This window comes from Homarus americanus, unplaced genomic scaffold (assembly GCF_018991925.1).
Source record: "Homarus americanus isolate GMGI-L3 unplaced genomic scaffold, GMGI_Hamer_2.0 scaffold51476, whole genome shotgun sequence".
NCBI classification, from domain to species: domain Eukaryota; kingdom Metazoa; phylum Arthropoda; class Malacostraca; order Decapoda; family Nephropidae; genus Homarus; species Homarus americanus.
In genome coordinates, this window is record NW_024736148.1 from 358,640 (window position 1) to 381,199 (window position 22,560).

At 47.8% G+C, this 22,560-nt stretch overlaps 1 protein-coding gene across 1 annotated transcript in view; it reads left to right on the forward strand.

The window, feature by feature from the left end:
- Positions 1-855: 855 nt before the first annotated feature.
- The window catches only part of LOC121872004, a 28,351-nt gene continuing 6,646 nt past the window's right edge, over positions 856-22,560 (forward strand). Inside the window, exons 1-2 of the mRNA XM_042374628.1 lie at positions 856-866; positions 14,982-15,190. Coding sequence (XP_042230562.1) covers positions 15,049-15,190 — 142 coding nt within the window. The 5' untranslated portion in view covers positions 856-866; positions 14,982-15,048. The remainder of the gene's footprint in view (positions 867-14,981; positions 15,191-22,560) is intronic.

Genomic DNA, 22,560 nt, shown 5'->3' on the forward strand with positions numbered 1-22,560 from the left:
AGGTAAATGACGTGAAATGGAGCATGACCTACATAAAGTGACCTCGTGCGACACCCTCCCTCCCTCCCTCCCAGTCTCACTCACACACACACTAACACACTTACACTTTCCCTGAGTACTGCATACATCACCTCAGGATGACTGGCCTGACCCTCACACCTGCAGGATATTATTAGCTTTACCTGGAGGAGTCGGGGTAGGAGGGGGGAGGGACACCAGGGGCTCCTACCGGGAACAGCAGGGGGAATGTTGTGGGTGTCGTAGTGTCGTGAAATAGCTATGTTCCCTGGCTATATGTCTTAAGGCTACAACCCATGGCTACGTTTCCTGGCTATATATCTTAAGGCTACGTACCTGTACTGCCCTTGGCTATATCCCCCGGGCTATAATGGAGGTTACATCCAGTAATTGAAGTACTGGAAAGAACGTCCTTGTAACAACCTAATTTACAGTGATATCCAATACTCGTTATATCTATATAAACACTGCACCCTGAAGCTGTTACAGTGAACTAGATGTAGGTTGAGGTAATACCGGGAAGGTGAGAACTGCCCTTTCTTACCTGGAGACGTAAACACTCTCTCTCATCGCCTCTCATATCAACACAAATCGTGGTTGGTTGATTGATACGAGTTTGGTTTGGATATTACACATGACCTGGTAGTGTGTGTGTGTGTGTGTGTGTGTGTGTGTGTGTGTGTGTGTGTGTGTGTGCGTGTGTGTGTGTGTGTGTGTGTGTGTGTGTGTGTGTGTGTGTGTGTGTGTGTGTGTACGTAGAGGTTATTGAATGTTCTGTTAACTTTAGGTTGTTGTTTTTAATGTTTGTTAATAATTCTTTGTCCTTTTGATAGCTTTCGTGGAAGTCTGTGAGTAAAGCTTTGTCGTTTATCAGTTTTCTTTTTGTTTTTTCCTCACTTTTCCTCCCTCCTCCTCCATACCGTTCTTTCCTCCTCTCCTTCCACCTCACCGTTCCTCCGTCCTCTTCCCTCACTTCTCCTCACCGTTCCTCCGTCCTCTTCCCTCACTTCTCCTCACCGTTCCTCCGTCCTCTTCCCTCACTTCTCCTCACCGTTCCTCCGTCCTCTTCCCTCACTTCTCCTCACCGTTCCTCCGTCCTCTTCCCTCACTTCTCCTCACCGTTCCTCCGTCCTCTTCCCTCACTTCTCCTCACCGTTCTCCCCTCCTCTTCTCCCACTTCTCTCCACCCAACACTCCCCAGAATGATCCTCCTCCACACAAGTTTGTTATGTTCAACTTACCGCTGTCTTTTTCTTCTTCTTCCCTTCTTAGCCCCGAACTTGGCGCGTTTTTTCTATGTTTTCTCTCGAACTTGGCGCGTTTTTCTCTCCCAGGATGAAGATGGATCATGTAGAGCCTCTGGGGTGATGGGGGGAGATACAGTGTGGTGGTGGAAGGGTCACGTGGCTCCTGCTGGCTGGCGGGAGAACCTTCGTTAGGAGGTTTTATTTAGATACATTCGGTCACGGGATGCCCACTTCCTGATTGATGTGACTGCTAATTAGTCCCTTCAGTACGATGTCTCATCTCTTTTAGTCTGGCTGTCTACAAACGAGTTCATTCAGCTGAGGAAGTTACATCTCGTAGTCAAGGGGTTAGCCAGAACTTCGCTGCTTCTACAAGATATAGATTCAAGCATATCCATAATCCCTTTGCTCATAAATGTCCGATTTCACAAGGGAACATCTCACTTAGAACATGAATTCATCATCTCCCAACCTACTGTAACTTCAGTATTTTCATCTGGCAGCGCTAGACGTTATACACAGCTGAGGAAACCCCGTCGGTATTGTCAAAGCGTTATTCTGCATTGTAATCTTCCCAACCGATATACTACACTTTCCCTCCTCACCCCAGTACCCCCCCCGACACACCCTCTCCTCTTCCTCCTGTCACTAGTGAATGCTTCGAATTCACACTTCATAGTTCGGGGTTCACACCTCAGGGAGAGAGAGAGGATTGGCAACGCTAAGTGGTATACGCGGGAGTAGAGCCAACTGTTCGGTCATATCCAGGTGTTGACAGTATTACAAGTCGATGCCCTCATTTACATATTGTACAGGTACACACCTAAGGCCTACAACACCCAAATGCAACCCACACCTGCTTCATCGTCACCACCACCACCATCATCATCACCACCACCACCCCCACCCCCATCATCATCATCATCACAACATACATTACTAAAATAACAAAAGGCCTTTATCTTTTCCAAGCCAAATAAGTGTGTAGTGAGTCCCTCTTTACGACAGCTATATTGGGCAGCTGTGGCATGAAACAGTCGCGTGATGGAGACATTAGTTAGTTCATGCCTGCTGAGGTTGTTGTACACCTTTTGTCGGTTTGGTTATTTGACTTATACCCCCCCCCCCCTTGATTGCTGTTAAGCGTGGGTCCGGCCCGGCCCGGTCAGGCTGGGGGCGGAGGAAGGATAACAGAATATCAGAGAACAGAAGAGGTCGTCTTTAAGGACACGCGGGAGACCTTCTAACACCGCCGCTGGTCTGGTCCACACTGTCTCAACTCAAGTGCTCTGGAGTTTCTTTACAATTTACATAAGCCATTATTCGGCGTCCTTCTCCCTGATGGTGGCGCGGTCGACGCCATTATGGAGATCCCTGGAGCGGCCCTGACGCATTACGCCCCGCGGGGCCTGACCCAAGCACCTCCTCCACGCCCCAGATTATCAAAGATTCGAACGTTAATATTTTACCCCGTAGTGGGTGAAGGAACACGGCTCGGTCTCGGGGGGGGATGTTGACGTCTTTGTCGCTTCTTGTGCCGTAGCTCAAGTGAACCAGTGAGATGCATGTAAGAAATACAATTGCGAGAAAATGTTTATATAAAAACCTTTAAGAGTTCAGGTTTTGTCTGGTGGCTCTAAAGAGCCACTGAGATACACTTTACTCTCACACTGCCGGTTGGGTAAACAGATTGACGGACGACAGTTTGAGACTCCACATGTGTGTGTTAATATAAGTGGGGCAGCACGATGCTCCCTCACGACTCCCGCCCGGAGAAAAGTTTAACTGAGGAGCCTCAAGACTCCGTGTCATCGCCTCAGCTGGCCAAGTTTCCGCCCTAACCCGTGGTGTCATTACCCAGGCGTCCCCTAATTGGCCAATATGCTAAACCAACCCCGGCTCTCATAGTCGAACAGGTGGCACTGTGAGGCAGCGGGATGGTGGCACTGGGCCAGCAGGCGAACACTGGGGATGATCATAAGCCCCGTTGAGTGCCACTTAAGTGATCACTGTGGTAAGAGCTCAGGCGAGGGAGACGCTCGCTCAACAAATGCAACACAACAACCAGTTGAATTTCAGACTTGAGAGAACTGTGTGCGTCTGTCTGTCTCCCGCTGATGCTCTTAACTAATTGTTTTATATATAACTACAACCTTTACATGAGACAACCTGTATTACAACCTTACCTGTAAAACTCTACACTGAATTCTCTGACCTTGAGCCACCACTTGGCAGCAGCCTTCAGTGGTGTGGTGTGAGGGAGAGATCCATGAAATCGATCGTGTCAGTCACGCGCCTTCCCCCTCGTGCTGGTGGTTATTTTGACGTTTGTTCTGTATCTAACCACGACCTTTACCACCTTGTACCTGCACCTAAGTGAATAAGGTCGTTTATAACTACAGTCACGACCCTTAATATCGATAATAACTACAACCACGACTCTTGAAATGATAAACTTTGTTCTGTTTGTTTAGAATACCAATAACAGTTACGGTATTGTGGCTATTATCTCTCTCTCCTCCTCTCTCTCTCTGATAAGACTTCTTAGTATTTGTAATGTGGGCGAAATTAAGTTTGTGCGTGTGTGGCAGGGGGCGGGAGAAGCTGGATGTGTGTGTGGTGGGGGCTATGTAGTAAATAAGTAAGTGTGTGTGTGTGTGTGTGTGTGTGTGTGTGTGTGTGTGTGTGTGTGTGTGTGTGTGTGTGTGTGTGTGTGAGAGAGAGAGGTTTATGTCATATAAGGAGAGGAAGGAAAGAGTTGCATAAGACGACCGCCTCGGTGAGTGTTCCCAGAAACCCGCTATAGTCTCCTCCTCTCTCCTTCCTTTTCCTCCCCCTCTTTGCTTTATCCCCCTCCTTCCTTCCTCCCTCCTCCCATAAGTAATAACATGAAACACAACACGACGACAATTACTGCCCACTAGATGCTGTATGGCTACGACACTTCCCTCCTCCTACACTGCAGTACAAATGGCCTTTTTTATTGTTGATTGTGTTTGAGTCAGTACAGGACGCACTTTTTCACACTTACCTGACGGATGATGTATATTTCCCGAGTGTGTTTCTCAAGTACGACTTAACATAGCCAGTGTGCCTGAGGGTGTACAGTGGTCGAGCTGTTGTCTGTCTGATGGAGAAAGTTTGTCTTAGTTACTACTCGTTCCTTGTTGAGAAGCTTCCGTGTTGTTTGGAGGTTTGCACAAGTCACGTTTTAATCTCCTGTAGACAACTTTCATAGTCTCACGCTACTGCTAGTGATGGTGGCAGGTGGTGATGGTGGCAGGTGGTGATGGTGGCAGGTGGTGATGGTGGCAGGTGGTGATGGTGGCAGGTGGCTTGTGTTTATATATGTGCTCTTACTTTTTACTGCCGAGAGGAGGTGGGTGTCTGCTCCTACAACGAGGACACTCACTCATACAGCAGACAGAGACGGATCTGGTGGCGGGATCCAGGTGGGTAAGGGTTGACTGGGTGGTGGCGTGGCTGGCTCGGGTCAGCAGGTGAGGGTCGTGGAGGTAAATATCAGTAAGAAAAGCAGGTGGTGTGGGCCAGGTACTGGGTGGTGTGGGCCAGGTACTGGGTGGTGTGGGTCAGGTGCTGGGTGATGTGGGCCCGAGGCTGGGTGGCGTGGGCCAGATGCTGGTGGTGTGGGCCAGATGACTGGGTGGTGTGGGCCAGGTACTGGGTGGTGTGGGCCAGGTACTGGGTGGTGTGGGCCAGGTACTGGGTGTGTGGGGGTGCTGGGTGATGTGGGCCAGGGAGCTGGGTGGTGTGGGCCAGGTACTGGGTGGTGTGGGCCAGGTACTGGGTGGTGTGGGTCAGGTGCTAGGTGATGTGGGCAGGAGCTGGGTGGTGTGGGCCAGGTACTGGGTGGTGGGCCAGGTACTGGGTGGTGTGGGCCAGGTACTGGGTGGTGTGGGCCAGGTGCTAGATGGGGGGGGCCTTAAAGCTCTCCCTGCATCACTGTACACACCTTGGTGACGGGAGTAGTCTTATATACCTGGTGTTGTCTATAGAGACTTTTCCTACCCTCTCAACCTGTCCTATAAACCACCTCCCTGGTGATCTACGGCGCTGTTACTACTCGCTGCCCACACGTCTTAACACACCTGGTTTAATCGTGATATTTGAATGAACTTGTCAATAAAGGTCTCGGAAGATCTCCATTGTGTTGTGTGTCTGGTGTTGGTCGTAGAGTGTAGCAGCCAGGATATTACCTCTGTGCTGTGTGTACTTGCTCTTACTCTCCGGGTAGTTTACGGGTCTCCTGGAGTAGCGGAGACAAGGAAATAATGTGCATGGGTAAAAACGGAATGGAGGGAGACAAAGTAATGAAATGGTAGGAAGGGGAGATTGAAGGAAGGAGTAAAGACGTTGATCAGAGGAAGGAAATGGGGGAGGAATGAGAGGTGAAGTGAGGGAAAAGAAGACAGCGAGGTGATAGGAAGGAAGAGAGGAAGGAGGAAGAGAGAGGGTGGGAAGGAGTGAGAGAGATGGAAGAGATGTAGGGAAGGAGGGAGAGAGTAAGTGAGAAGGGTGAGGGCAGGGTGAAGGTGGGCGGGAGGGAGAGGGAGGAGATCTTGGTAAGGCGTGTCAGTACTCACCTGCAGATCCAAAACGAGTCGACCTGCACGCTGGGGAGTGTGATGGTGGTGGTGATAGTGGTGGTGATGGTGGTGGTGATGGTGGTGGTGATTGTTGTTAGTAATGTGGGTGTTTTTTTTCGATTGATGGATTAATGATTGTGATGAAAGCGGTAGTTGTGGTGATGATAGTAGCAGTAATGATGATGGTGGTGATTGTAGACGGGAGACAATAACAGACAGAGATACGATAAGGGGAGAAAGAAAGTGAAAAGATGGCGTTGTGAAATCTAAGTACGAAGGAGATGAAAAAATAAAACAATAGATGAGAGAATAAGAGAGATGGCAGGAGTGGGAGAAAACGGAGGAGGAGGAGGAGGAGGTGTTGTAGAAAACAGCTCGGGGCCATAATTGAGTCCTGGAGACCACTCGGAGGTTCAAGAGGTCCATGAAATTGGCCCATAACCCCCCAGTCCTTTCCTCCCTCTCTTCCTCTCTTCCCCTCTCCTCCTCCTTCCTTTCCCTCTCCTCCTCCCTTCCTTTCCCTCTCCTCCCTTCCCCTCTCCTCCTCCCTTCCCCTCTCTCCTTCCCCTCTCCTCCTCCCCTCTCCCCCACACGATACCCGGGGGAGATGAGAAGAAGCATATGAACGCCTCGAGGGAAGAACGTCTCTCAGTCACTCAGAGATGAATGCCTGTAGAGTCCCTGAGTCACTCAAGAGATGAACGCCAGGTACAGGGAGGAGAGACAGGTGACCTCCCCCATCACACACCTGGGAGATGACCAGCTGTTGTTTATTTTCGATATGACTGAAGTGTGAACATGGTTGTGTCTGTGAACTGTTGTCGTGTTTGAAATTTCTATGTACAGTCCCCTTCACTGGTGCGTTTACAGTGGCTCGTCATATATACATTCCACAAATCACTATCTTTGAGATATTTGTTTTAATATTGTTTTAATTTGATTCCATAGTATGTTTACCATTGGGAGTTTCCTTCTGTCGAATGTAAACAAACACAGCGCTGCCACACTGCACCAAACCTGACGAGCCCCTGTAAACGCACTAGTGAAGGGACTGCACATATGCGCCTGGTATATCGAGAGAGTGTCATCACGGACATTTAAATCATTGTACAGTGGCCGGCGTTGTCCTTCACCCCACACTGAACGCTTATAGATACATGACTCGCCAAACAGCTATAAGTTTGTGTACATTTTGTTGTTTAGATATTTGTAAATGTAAGTTAGATCAGTTGTGGGGAAATATTATTGTTATTATTTATAGGTTCGATTGTGGATGTCGAGGTTTGATTGTGGTTGTCGGGGTTCGATTGTGGTTGTCGGGGTTCGATTATGGGTGTCAAGGTTCGTTCTGTTGTTGATGTCGGGGTTCGGTTATAGGTTACAGACGTGCTCCATACAGAGCCACGCCCCTAGTGTTGAGTCACGGGTGAGGGACGCTGGTAAATGAGTGGTGAGGTGAGGTGGTGCAGGGGAGGGCCGGCCACCACCTACCTACCACTTTACGCAATAGGTGCTAGTGAAGGAGAGGGAGGGGGTGAACCTAGCTGGAAGACAAGGGGGGTCCAGGTATACACGGAAGCCTCTACACTCGGGTAACGATACGAAGAAACCTTTAAATACAACCATTAAAATATTGCCTTCCAAGTCATTTTATATAACTTGGAAAATTAAGGTAAATAGTGCGAGTGATTTTGGGAAAGGTGGTGTGGCGAGGTGTGGTGAGGTGTGGCAATGAGATGACGACCTTGGGCGGGCACGACTCTGTCAGAATACCAACAAACTTCACTGTTTTATTTCCCACAGGTGTGTACACTCTGAGCACACACCAGCTTACCTGTAGCATATGTAAATGTTGACGAGTTGTGTGTGTGAAGGTGACGCAGCTGTGTGTGGAGAGTGATAGAAGGTGACAGGGGAGGGAGGTGTTGTGTGTGGTGGTTGGGTCAGGCTGGACAAGAGGCAGGCATGGGAAGGTTCGGCCTGGGTGGTGGTGCTATTATACGGTCCCAGGCAGGTTCAACAGAGTGCTCATTGTTGGTTACTATCCTACCCCTTCCCCTCTCTCTCTCTCTCCTCTCAGCCTCCTTACCTCCCCCCTCTCTCATCACCCCCCCCTCTCTACACAATGAGGGTTCTGTGAATCGTCTTCATATGTGTTCTCTTGTGTATTTATCTGGCTTATCAAGTGTACATCACTCCACGCTCACCCTTCTTCATCCTCCCTTCTGCTCAAAGCCTACCGCCCCACACTCCCTTATACCTACGCCCTCTCCTCCACCCACACACTCCCCTCCACCCACACTCCCTCCACCCCACACACTCTCCCCTCCACCCCACACACTCTCCCCTCCACCCACACAAACTCCCCTCCACCCCACCTCTCCCCTCACCCCACCTCTCCCCTCCACCCCACTCTCCCTCCCACCCTCCCTTCCACCCACACACCTCCTCCCTCCCACCCCCCTCTCCCTCCACCCACCTCTCCCTCCACCCCCACACACTCTCCCTCCACCCCCCTCCCCCTCCACCCCCCTCTCCCTCCCACCCCCCCTCTCCCCTCCACTCCCCCCTCCCCCCCCCCCTGCTCAAATCTGCCTGTCTAGTTCCTATCCAAACTTCTGCCTACATCCATCTTTCCACCCACACTTTCTTCCCTTCACTCAAAATTATCCCGCCCATAGCTTCCTCAACATTACCCTCCCCACCACCTCCCCACCACCTCCCCCACCACCCCACACCCACCCTCCCCACCTCCCCCACCCCACACCACCACCCCACCACCCCACCCCCACCCCACACCACCCCACCACACCCTCCTCTCCACCACCCACCCACCCCTCCTCTCCACCACCCACCCACCCTCCTCTCCACCACCCACCCTCCTCCCCCCACCACCCACCCCCTCGCCTCGCCTCTGGAGCAGCCTGGTAGGTGGGTGGAACTCAATATTCATAAATACATATAAAAACTCTTTATCGCCGGACCTGCTGTGTGTGTATCCCACTCTGAGGAGGGAGAACTTTAAAACGACGTCTTGGGAAATATTTTAAAATCGCCGATGGTGTTCTGAAAAGAGGAGGAGGTATGGAGACAAAGAGGGCAAAAGGCTGAGTCATAGTAAAAGGAGGTAGGTGGTGTTGGTGGTAGGTGGTGTTGGAGGTAGGTGGTGTTGGTGGTAGGTGGTGTTGGAGGTAGGTGGTGTTGGTGGTAGGTTGTGTTGTATTGTAATGGTTGCCCCTCGTATTCCAGGATGGTCGGCCCTAGGGCCACCTTGGCGTGAGTTTGTTTTTTAAGTTGTAGAAACAGTCGCCAACACAACAACCACACCCTGAGTTAACGAGTTGTATGATCCAGTGTCAAGGAACAGTCCGAGAAGACTCGCTAACTGCAAATCGATTAACATCCAGGTCCCCAATTACAGCTGGGTAGACAGAGGCAAATGGCGTAAAGAAACTTTCCCATAGTTTCACCCTGCCCGGGTCCACTACACCATTACACCACAGGTCGCCACGTGTAATGTACTGTGTACCTCTATAAAGTGTACTTGTCGTCTGTACTCAGGCGTTTGATTACTTTTATTATTAATTCAGCTGATGTACTCTAACATCCCCACGTGTGTACTCATCTACTGCTTCGTGTTTGTTATTCTACTACACTGTTCTGGGGATTCATTGGGCGGGAGTTTGGGTGGAGAGGAAAGTTGTGTATTGGGAGATTTTAGCAGGGCGGCGGCGGTGCATGAGAGGGCGGAACAGACACAGGTTAACCCGTTCACTTCCATATTAAATCCACACAGACGCCTCCATACTGTTTTTATGACACACTAATTGGCTATGGTTTATGGTCCGTAAAATCACCTGGGCGTGGCAGGTTTAACTCGAACAGGTAGACGCGGTTCACCTGGCCTCTTACCTGGTGGCGTTGATTGAAGGGGTGGGGATTCTGCATCTACCTAAGACCAGATCAACAAGACTGTTACTACCACAAGCGAGTATGACCTCTACAGCCTCTGGTCGGGTCGGGTTGTCAGGTAGGAGGAAGGCTTTGGTTGTTGATTGACCACAGGTGTGTTTCTCTCGAGGGTTGATGACAGGTAGAGGCCAGGTACATTTTAGACCCCCCCCCTCCACCTCCATCTCCCCCTCTCCGTGTATGTTGAGCTTCAGTATAATGTGCATTGCAAGTCACCCCACTACAACCCTCCCCTCACTCGCCTCATCACAACCCTTCCCGTACTCACGTCACTGTCACAACCCTTCCCTCACTCACCTCACCTCATCACAACAGTTCCCTCACCCACACAGGAGGTGCAGTGGTCTGGCTCTCACGGTAAACTCATTACCTGCACGTGATTAAAAATTCTGGATCACTTTGCCCGCCAAAATTGCATCAGCTGATCGTCTGGATTGCGGATGAGAGAAAATGGAACTGGTAGGAGTTGTAATTACGGGGGAGATGAAAGTATTCCTGGGTGAGGCTCGGGGTGAGGGAACTGCAGCTGGGTTATGAGGTGTGTGTGTGTGTGTGTCCAATGATACTTGGCACCATTGATCCTGAAAGTTTAAACTCATTTAATCTTTTAGTCTTGGGTTAGTGACTGGATAAAATATTCATGGTGTCTTTAAAGTAGAGGACAGTGATGGTAGATTAACTTTTACAATGAATCAGCTGTAACTCTCCAGACTGTGAAGCAGTGGTGTTAGTTTGAGCTGGTTTAACCCAACACTTCTCTAGATAATAACAGGACAAAGTGTGTTAACGAAAGAAACAAAGAAAACGAGAACAAATATTAAGTCTTGAGGGGAAACTTAAAGAATGTGACTGTGTAATGTATGAGTGTTGCTGGCCAGTACCTTAATTACTGAGCTACCTGTACATAATGACTGTAGATGATAACAAGAATTACAGTAGCTTGTCCTAATTGCGTCATACACACTATAAAACACGTAACCTGCATTAAGGTAGTTAAATGTAATTAATCGACCACCTAAACGATACTAATATAGTCAAGGCACTAGTGTAAGATGTATGAATTATATTAAGTGAACATTAAATAATATAAGGCCAATCTCCTTAATGCACACCGACCTCAAGTTTATTTAATAATCATTATTAAAGCCTGGGGTGTGTGGCGGCAGAGTTGATACAGCACTGGCCAACTGTTATAAGCACGGCTTGTTCCATCCCGGGGCACTGCCACCTGTAAGTGGGTATCGAATTTTACAGTTTAGGAAGTGAAGGTAGTGGAGTGCGGTGGCAGCCATGTTGCCTCCTGTCACTCTGTGTGCCGAAGGATGTACCAACTACTACAGACCTAAGTCAGGTTGGGAGAACACTGATCCGTAATACAATGATGTAATGCTCTTACTATTAAAAGTGCTCTAGGCAGGCTTCAGTAGGTTTATTGTTGTTTAATTGTGAAGGATAAAACCCTGTTTGAAAAATACACTTAAAGAAAAATTAATATATTTACAAGGAAACTGAAGCACGAACATTACTACAAGGCTAAACACAATGGTAACTTAATTTAAATTCGTATTAAGCGAACTAAATATTATATCAAACAATAATAACTTAGGTGGAGTTAAATACAGTACAGGTCAGCCACTTAAGTAAAGAAAATAAATACTCAGACAACACCAAGAGAATTGGGGAAGCAGCTCCGACACACAGCACTCGGTGTCAGGAGTAACACTTGACTCTGTCGGCTCTTCCCAACCCGACAGGTGGATGGCTGGAATTTAAGGTCCGCTGGTGTTCATCACCAGAACCACAGTAACTAGTATAATAGCCGTTATGCAAAAACTAGCTAATTAGAGTAAATCAACTAAATAAATGTATTTGACATGTCTTATTACTACAGAATAGTCCAAATAATTTACTTATAATATAATATATACAATATACCTGGATTTATATGAGCTCCAATGAACTCACCAGTACCTGATTCACTGGGACTCCCTTAACCCCGAGTCATCTCGGCTAAGGATTCATGACTCCACACGTCCCTAACATGTCGTCATGCCTATGGGATCAACTTTCATTGAAGATTCGATTCGATAGTTTTTTTTTTTTGCTGCGTTTATTCAGTCCAGTAACACACCTTTCTTAACATAACTGATAATGTGTCCCGCGTGAGGGAAGTTTGTGTGTTAGTTCACTGTCGGTAGGAAGGCAACAAGATGGGTTATTGAAGTCATTGTTTAAACTCATTCAGAATAGCGGACTTAGGTAGGATAGTGCAATTGTGGTTTTAATCTAATCTATTTATTCCTTTCTCTTAACTAAACCTGATGGTGGGATTATATCTAGTAGCAAGATGCCTGGTGGGATTTTCTTCGGCGGGAAATCATCTGATAGAATTTTGTCCAAAGGGAAATGGTGGAATTTTGTTCAGTGGGAAATTCAACTGTGGGATTTTTGTCAAAGCAACCTCGCCCCTTCCCACCTCCCTAACTGCTCAGGCACCTCACCACCGCCACAATCAAAGAAAATCCTCCCCCCTCAGCCCCCAGAACTCCCTCAGTCCCCACACCCTCTCCCCACACCCCCACACAGTATTTCCTTTTAGAGCAAACTTCTCCCCAAGGCTCGCTGGAGACTGCATTCGATTTCCTGTACTCTTACCTAAAGTTGCACTCAGCCGCATGCAAATTCGTCGCCCCCTCCCCTCACCCACCCCACCCCACCCCACCCCTCACCCACCCCACCCCTCACCCACACTTTCACCCCTCACACCCACCCAATCTGGTCTCCTCCCCACCACCCCATCTAACCCACTCCCACCTCCCCCCTCCCACCTTCACCTCCCACTCTACGCTCCGTGTTGCAGCAGTGAGGCGGGTGTTCGTATGTCTACCACGTATGAGAATTGATAATCTCTCGGCGAGAAGGAGGAGGAGGAGGAGTTGAGGAGTCTAGCTGTTCTGGAAAAAGTCCCTCACTGAAAAGTTGGCTGTTTTTACTAGTTGGTCTTAAAGTGTGTGTGTGTGTGTGTGTGTGTGTGTGTGTGTGTGTGTGTGTGTGTGTGTGTGTGTGTGTGTGTGTGTGTGTGTGTGTGTGTGTGTGTGTGTGTATTATATGGGATGGGTATGCGTGGAGGAGGAATGGGTAGTTGTGTGTGAGGGAGATGGTGATGAATGAACTGTGGCAAGGATAGAGAAGGATGTGTGTGTGTGTGTGTAGAGAGGAGGAAGAAAGAGAAGCAGAAGGAAGGGAAGAAGGGATAAAGAAGAGTGTTTCCAACACACACACGCACACACTCATGGCCACCACAGCTGCCTGCTATGTCGCCTCACCTCATGGATTATTGTATATTGATCATTATGTAACATCTGCTGAATTAACCCCCCTCCTGCCAACCATCTACTCCTGCCAATCACTCCATTCCTCCCTGTTAACCGTGTACACCACCCACCCAATTTCACCACCCACTCACCCCCCCACCACCCACTCACCCCCCCACTACCCAATTTCCCCACCACCCACCCACCCCCCACCACCCACGCACTCCCCCCACCACCGCCCACTCCCACCACTCCACTCCACTTCCCCACCACTCCACCCACTTCACCACCCACCCACCCCCCCACTCCACTTCCCACCCACTCCCCCCCACCACCATTATACATTATTCACTAGACCTCTTATGTAAAGTCTGGCCCCAATTTGTGAGCGAAATAATGTAGTTGTTATATAGTTGTTGTGAGAAACTGTTGATCTATGGTAGTGTAGTGTAGTGTTGTGTAGTGTATTGACGTAGTAGTGTGAGGTTAAGAGGGTGTTGTTGATTATATATCGAAATATTACGTGTTGTTACCGTAGATATTTCTCTCTTGCTTTTCGTAACCCGTCATTATTATCAGCTGTGTAATCCTGGGTGTCTCAGTGCGTGCGTCCGTCTATATGTTGAATATATTATGTATTTTTGTACTTTGTATGTGTGTGACTGTATGTATAATCCCTCCCCCCCCCACTCCACACCATAATGACACTCCCTTCCCACCCACTCCACACCATAATGACACTATCCTCCTCCACTCCACACCATAATGACACTACCCTCCTCCACTCCACACCATAATGACACTACCCTCCTCCACTCCACACCATAATGACACTCCCTTCCCCCCCACTCCACACCATGACACTACCCTCCTCCACTCCACACCATAATGACACTACCTTCCCCCCCACTCCACACCATGACACTACCCTCCTCCACTCCACACAACACAATCAGCTGTTCTGGTAGAGCCATACACACGAGTGACGTCATATTGGCCCTGTCAGCTGTATTGATGACGTCAGGAGAGGGGAGTGAGGGGTTACAATACCCGGTAGTGGCCTAGTTGTCGTCGCAGGTGGAGCAAGGGGGAGTGTTCGTCTCTCTCCAGTGGTGTGTGTGTTGCTAGTGGGACTTGTTACAGTGGTGCTGGGTGAGAGACAGGAGTGGTATCGCGGTGGCCGGTGTGTCGCGGTGGCCGGTGTGTCGCGGTGGCCTGAAATACCTGGAGGCGATTCTTCAAGTTCCTTCCTTCCGGTGTTTGACTGCGGCAAGAAAATGACATGTTTACCTACTGTGTGTGTACCATGTATGTGTACTCTTGTGTGTGTGTACCATGTACGTTTACTGTGTGTGTGAGTTAAGACGCTATACAAGATGATGTCATGGTGAAGTACACTTGGTCGCCGGTAGTGTTGGTGTACTATCATCAGTTTGAAATATCTGTATCCATGTCCGCGTCAAGTTTTCCTACCAGCTCTAGTGCTTGTATGTGTATCTTTATTAATCTTGTTTCTGTACCAGTACTTGCATGAGTATCCGTATGAATATCAATACCAGTACTTATCTATCTGTACCGGTTCTTACTTCAGTACTTGTACCAGTTGTTGTAACACTACTTGTACATGACACACCAGTGTGAATACTTAAATCTCTACCACATAACTTGTTTCTATACCTGTTGATGCCATTATTGTGTTCCTTTACCAGTACCGGTGTCTGTACTGCTGTTTCCGAATATAATAAATTTAATATATTTAATGTATACACTGACGTAACCAGACAGTTGTTGAGAGTGTGAGAGTTAACCTGTTGTCCTGGCAGGTCTCGAGGATCACCCCGCGGACCGCCTTACCTGGGGGAGGAGGAGGCCAAGTCATGCTGCGGGCTGATGGTGACGCAGGCGGTGAGCATCCGTTGGTTCATCATCATGATCGCCTTCGTGGGTCTCTGCTGCACCGTCGTGGGCACTGTGCTGGGCGCCGTCAAGACCTACAACTCCGAGTACGTCACCATCACCCTCCTCATGATCGGTAAGTACACTATCACTTATCACCATCACCATATAAGTTACCAGGAAGGGTCGCGGTGTTCAGTCTGGGAGGGAGGAGGGATGGGAGGTTAGCAATAATTTCTAAATCAACAGCGCTGGTAAGTCCATTCTGGTAGTTTGTTGTTTTTTCATTATCGACTAATGTCAGGGCTCACACTAGGAACGTGTTTGGTCAGTGTGTCATGGTGGGGGGGGGCTTCGATCACTCAGAGTAATAATCACCCAATACTTGGTTATTAATGATCAGTGACGTAGTTCATGGAGGAGGAGGAGGAGGATTATTACCTCTTATATCTCTCTAGTGCATTATGTCCTCCACCAGTGTTATAGGTCTTCGTTATAAGTCCATCACTTCTCTATAAGCCTCTTAGATCACCATTACCAGTCCGGCGCCGCTCTAATAACCTCTTTCATTCACCGTATTTTAGATTGGTAGGTGTACACTCTCTCACACATACACACGGAGAAGTGTTGCCTGTATACTGCAGTGTTGTTCGGGGGGTGATCAGTTATTGCAGGAATTATTCTTGCAATATTTGGGTGTTGCAGGAAGTTCGTTGTAGGAGTGTTACTAGTTACAGTCTAATTTGGACGACGATATATAGTGGATGTATTTAGTAGGTAACGGATTATAATATATTGTTATAATACATGCTAATTAGTGTTGTACTTGAAGTGTGTGTGTGTGTGTGTGTGTGTGTGTGTGTGTGTGTCTGCACATATTGAAAATATGTGGACGACTGGATGAATATGGGTGGATGTGGTGTGAGTGTAAGTAGTTGATGTGCGGATGGATGTAGGTGGGATGCGGGTAGGTGGGTGGGTGGGTGGGTGGGGCGTACAGGAAGGAAGTGGTGGACGGTGGGACCGGAACTCGGCAGTCAGCTGTAGTGGTGGCGGCCAGAGAGGACCTGCACAATTATATACTTTGTGGTATTGGTGGTGGTTCCTCGAGGGCGTAGCTCCCAGCCTGTAGTGCAGGTCACTGGCCTTCCCTCCTAGTAGGGTCCACCAGCTAGTAGTGATCACATCCCCAGCAAACTAATAATGTTCGTCTGAGCTGTAGTAGAGTTTATCAGGTGGTAAAGATCAGCGCTTAGTGGAGATCGCGTCTTTAGAACCCAGCAGTGACCACGTCCTCAGCACCTAACAGGGTTGAGGGCCTCCCGTGCCCCCATACATTCATCACTGGTTGCTTCAACAACTTGGTCACTTCCCTTTAAAGGAAATCTGGCTCAGGTCCAGCCCTCAGAACCCTGGAGATGGGCAGTTGACCCTGACAGTTGATGCGGCCACTGGAGGGTGACCAGGGCGAGGAGCTTCACACGCTGCCTGGGTTAAGATTCTCAAAGATTCCTAAGTTGATGATTATTTTAATGCTGATCTGACATTGACGGTAGTTTCAGCACAGTTTGAACTCTATTTTGGCCGATAAATTTGTGCCGAGACTTGAGTGGGATATTTAGATGCGATCTCGCATACACTGCTTTGGGACTCCGATATAAGAGTTTTTATTGATAATTTGACCTTATATTCTATGGGGGAATTTTAGTATACAAACCGGAGTGAAAATTTGGCGTAGAAATCCTTTAGAGAAATTTAACCTTGAGAATCTGGGTTTATACCGAGGTCATTTGGGCTCTCAGGGGGAATATTTGAGGACTTGGTGTGAGCTGAGATCATAATGAGTATAGTTTGTAGATGTAAGGTGAGGGGGAAGGGGGCAAGATTTACGGTGCAGTTCCTTGAGAATCGCCGGTGTACTGTACAGTAGATGTTAGGCGAGGGTGTCGGTGCCCCTCGGGTGTATGTCGCCTAGGGAGGAGCATTATGAAGCTGGCACCTTGCCCTCCCCTGTCCTGTAACGACCTATAAAGACGACCCCCGCCGGTAACGACCTCCTCGTTAACGCGGCGCCCCCTGGTTAACGCATCCCCGGGTGATACCAACAGCACCCCTGGGCTTTATTATTAAGGTCACCACGCCCTTCTGGGAGACAACCTTCACCCCTCACCCCTACGCCTTGTCTCTCACCCTCACTCCTTCACCCAGTTGGCGTGGGGTGTACAGTGACCCCCCCCCCCCTTTAATCATAAACTTGGCGGCCCTGGTTTAGATCGACTATTAATCTGTGAGGTTGTATTTATATCCCTATGGCTGCAGTCTGTTAGTTGCGGACTGCAGTGTAGTGTTGCGGATAATGGTGATTCTGAAGGCTAGTGGCCAATGGCTGTCTAACCTAAGGTGACTTATATTGTCGTAACCAAACATAACCTAAACCCATCAAACCTAGGTGTCAAGATAGCGTAGAAACAACAGTAATGAAAATAGAAAAAAAACATTGAATGTCCTGATGTGGCGTCGCGGCTCACTTAGCAACCAACAAACATCACAGTTGTAAGAGAGTGGGCAGAAATTATTGATGGTTCAGTTGTATTTGACTAACTCAGGTCAAGTGTGAGGATGAAGGGAAAGCGGGAGGGGATTGAAAGAAAGAAAGAAAGAAAGAAAAAGAAGGGGGTGTTGAAAGAGACAGATTTGGTGAGTGAGTTAGTAAAGGGGGGGGGTACCAGAACAGAATGGTGCACCTGACAGGTAAAAAGAGGCTCAGCTTACACATTATCCACAACTAACAAGGGAACTGTCAAGACCAGAAAATGTGCCTTCATCTATTCCCAGGTTGAGGATAAGGTTACTACTATCAGGCAAGCCAGGTCAAAGGTCACGGATGAGGAAAATCCATGTGGAAATTATGTTGCAGAAGAGAGCTTGGAATGATTGCAATTGTTGAGTATTTTTATTTGCCTTGAGGGGATGATTGTGTTGCAGAGAAGAGGAACTAAATGAAAAGTGTTTGTTAGTTTCAAGTCATGCAGAAAAAATATGTGATTCCTAAACATAGAAAAGAAATAAGAATAAAAGCTAGAACTGGAATATAAGTAGACTAAATAATAAAGCAGTGACATAAGTAAACAAGTAAACAAAAACAAGTAAAGACGTTTAGTTTTAAGCCAGAAAAACTCGACACCTTCAACAGGAAGAATGGGTTGGCATATCAAGGCAAGGGAGATTGATTCTTTATTTTGCCGCTTACAGCGGCTAGTTTATTGTGCACCTCACACTCATCCTGTGAGCGGTAGCGCAAAAGGATTACAGATTAGAGTTTACAAAGGGTCATAATAATTAACCCCCGTGGTCAGGATATTATGGCACTGAATGTTACACAGTATTTCAATTACATTATTTGTTTAGTTCTATACATAGAGGGTAACTTATTCACAACTGCGTGAGTACAGGCGTGTGAGGCAGTATGTCTGGCCTCACACTGTTATTCACATTTGCGTGAGAAGTATTCAAGCACATTGTGTATTTGGTTCTGTACATGAGAACTGATATCGTTACTAAGTGCAAAAAAGTGGATACAATCTTAATATTTTGGCTATCTTGCCATTAGAGATGAAGTGTTGTGCCATTTCACACACAGTGTGCTTGGACCTGTCCCTAAAAGGTTCCATCTTCACACAGTCGAGGACGTAGTGTTCAAGTGTGTGGCTATATGTATGGCCACACACTTTACACTTAGTCTTGTTTACATATGCTTTAGGAACATACTGCCGGAGGTACTTATATCCTAACCTTAATCTAGCGGTTACATCATCTTGTAATCTAGTGATCTTGTTACTTGCTCCATATACATGTTTCACTTGATACATCTCATCATGGTAAACTATGGAGCCGTACCGTGTGGGGGTGTGCAGGAACTGTGTAGGTATACCAGACCATCTGTGGGTGTACAGGAACTGTGTGTAGGTGTACCAGTACCATGTGTGGGTGTACAGGAACTGTGTAGGTGTACCAGTACCGTGTGTGGGTGTATAGGAACTGTGTAGGTGTACCAGTACCGTGTGTGGGTGTATAGGAACTGTGTAGGTGTACCAGTACCGTGTGTGGGTGTATAGGAACTGTGTAGGTGTACCAGTACCGTGTGTGGGTGTATAGGAACTGTGTAGGTGTACCAGTACCGTGTGTGGGTGTATAGGAACTGTGTAGGTGTACCAGTACCGTGTGTGGGTGTACAGGAACTGTGTAGGTGTACCAGTACCGTGTGTGGGTGTACAGGAACTGTGTAGGTGTACCAGTACGTGTGTGGGTGTATAGGAACTGTGTAGGTGTACCAGTACCGTGTGTGGGTGTATAGGAACTGTGTAGGTGTACCAGTACCGTGTGTGGGTGTACAGGAACTGTGTAGGTGTACCAGTACCGTGTGTGGGTGTATAGGAACTGTGTAGGTGTACCAGTAACGTGTGTGGGTGTATAGGAACTGTGTAGGTGTACCAGTACCGTGTGTGGGTGTATAGGACCAGTACTGTGTGGGTGTACCAGTGCCGTGTGGGGTGTATAGGAACTGTGTGGGTGTACCAGTACCGTGTGTGGGTGTAACAGGTACTGTGTGGGTGTACAGGAACTGTGTACCGTGTGTGGGTGTATAGAACTGTGTGGGTGTGCCAGTACCGTGTGTGGGTGTATAGTGTGTGAGTGTGTACCGTGTGTGGGTGTATAGGAACTGTACCAGTACCGTGTGTGGGTGTATAGGAACTGTGGTGGGTGTGTGGTGTATAGGAACTGTGTAGGTGTACCAGTACCGTGTGTGGGTGTATAGGAACTGTGTAGGTGTACCAGTACCGTGTGTGGGTGTACAGGAACTGTGTAGGTGTACCAGTACCGTGTGTGGGTGTACAGGAACTGTGTAGGTGTACCAGTACCGTGTGTGGGTGTACAGGAACTGTGTAGGTGTACCAGTACCGTGTGTGGGTGTATAGGAACTGTGTAGGTGTACCAGTACCGTGTGTGGGTGTATAGGAACTGTGGATATTGATATTGAAAGAGTTTATTTAGACAGAACACAGATAAAGAGTCAACAAAAATCTTAATATTAACATGGCTGAGCCAGTTGTGAGCCTGAGCTCTCTTGTAGGTACCCGATATATACTTTACATTTATCTCAAGGAAGTATTATGTAACATTTAGTATCATCTGGAATAGTACGCATAGCATGGTGGTAATAAGAACGGATCAGAATGTTATCACTTCGATATTTATTTGTTTTATTTTGTTCACATATACAGTATATTAGAAGTATATTCAGGAACCGTGTGTGGGTGTACAGGAACTGTATAAGTGGACTCGTCCTTTCAAAGCAATAACGAACACTCCTAGCTAACAAAATTCCAATATAGACTTCTTAAACAAAGGACTCTAAGGAACACCACATGCTCATGACGTCACGTCTCATAGGCACTTTCTATTAACCCAGTCCCAAGGCACTCAGACTGTCATGGTCAGTCATCCTGGACACTCGTGGTTTGGGCGGGAAATACTGGGCTCTTTGGTCTCAACTGAATTTTCATACATATCTCTAATCCGACTCTTAAAACATAACATTGTTACACCGGTACTATGAGTGGGTGTATCGGTACTGTATTGTACAGTATGTAGAAGATGTATTTGTGTTGTTCTAATAATGATATCACACTTGATGAACTTATCATATTCGGTACATATAACCGTCAAGGAGGCTGGGTCAGAGATTGGCTCATTTGTAGGGTTGAGAGGCAAAAACGTTTAAAACTCTTAACTTGTTGATGAACGTGTGGGTGGCTGGGAGAGAGGCGTATAGGTGGATTTAAGTGACCATGGGTAGTGCACCATTAATGTTCATGTGGTAGCCTGAGAGGCAGTCCACCGACTCTTGACGATGATCAAATCACTCCTAGTTGCCTTTCCCTCCCCACCACCCACCTACCTGACTCCCCACCACCACCACTGGCTCACCACCACCACCACCACTGGCTCCCCCACCACCACCACCACCTGGCTCCCCACCACCACCTGACTCCTCCCCCACCACCTGGCTCCTCCCCACCACCACCACCTGACTCCTCCCCCACCACCACCTGACTCCTCCCCCCCACCACCACCTGACTCCTCCCCCACCACCACCTGACTCCTCCCCCACCACCACCTGACTCCTCCCCCACCACCACCTGACTCCTCCCCCACCACCACCTGGCTCCTCCCCACCACCACTGACTCCTCCCCCACCACCACCTGACTCCTCCCCCACCACCACCTGACTCCTCCCCACCACCACCCTGACTCCCCACCACCACCACCTGACTCCCCCCCCACCACCACCACCACCACCTGACTCCCCCACCACCACCACCACCCCTGACTCCCCACCACCTGGCTCCCCCCACCACCACCACCACCTGGCTCCCCCCCACCACCACCACCACCTGACTCCCCACCACCACCACCACCTGACTCCTCCCCCACCACCACCTGGCTCCTCCCCACCACCACCTGGCTCCCCCCCCCACCGCACCACCTGACTCCACCACCACCTGACTCCCCACCACCACCACCTGGCTCCTCCCCACCCACCACCTGACTCCCCCACCACCACCACCACCACCACCACCTGCCACCTGACCCCCCCACCCCCCACCTGACCCCCACCCCCCACCACCTGACCCCCACCACTTGACCCCCACACCCTCTCTCCCCCACCAAGAAATTTTCGTTGACAAATTACCAAATTTTGAATGATATTCCCGTTTTCTTTGATTAAATTTCCCATTTTCTATGATAAAATTTCCCATTTTCTATGATTAAATTTCCCGTTTTCTATGATAAAATTTCCCATTTTCTATGATTAAATTTCCCATTTTCTATGATAAAATTTCCCGTTTTCTATGATTAAATTTCCCATTTTCTATGATAAAATTTCCCGTTTTCTATGATTAAATTTCCCGTTTTCTATGATAAAATTTCCCGTTTTCTATGATAAAATTTCCCATTTTCTATGATAAAATTTCCCATTTTCTATGATAAAATTTCCCGTTTTCTATGATAAAATTTCCCATTTTCTATGATAAAATTTCCCGTTTTCTATGATAAAATTTCCCGTTTTCTATGATAAAATTTCCCATTTTCTATGATTAAATTTCCCGTTTTCTATGATAAAATTTCCCATTTTCTATGATAAAATTTCCCGTTTTCTATGATAAAATTTCCCATTTTCTATGATTAAATTTCCCATTTTCTTTGATTAAATTTCCCATTTTCTATGATAAAATTTCCCATTTTCTATGATAAAATTTCCCATTTTCTTTGATTAAATTTCCCATTTTCTATGATAAAATTTCCCGTTTTCTATGATAAAATTTTAACAGAAAATGGGAAATTTTATCATAGAAAACGGGAAATTTTATCATAGAAAATGGGAAATTTAATCAAAGAAAACGGGAAATTTAATCATAGAAAACGGGAAATTTAATCATAGAA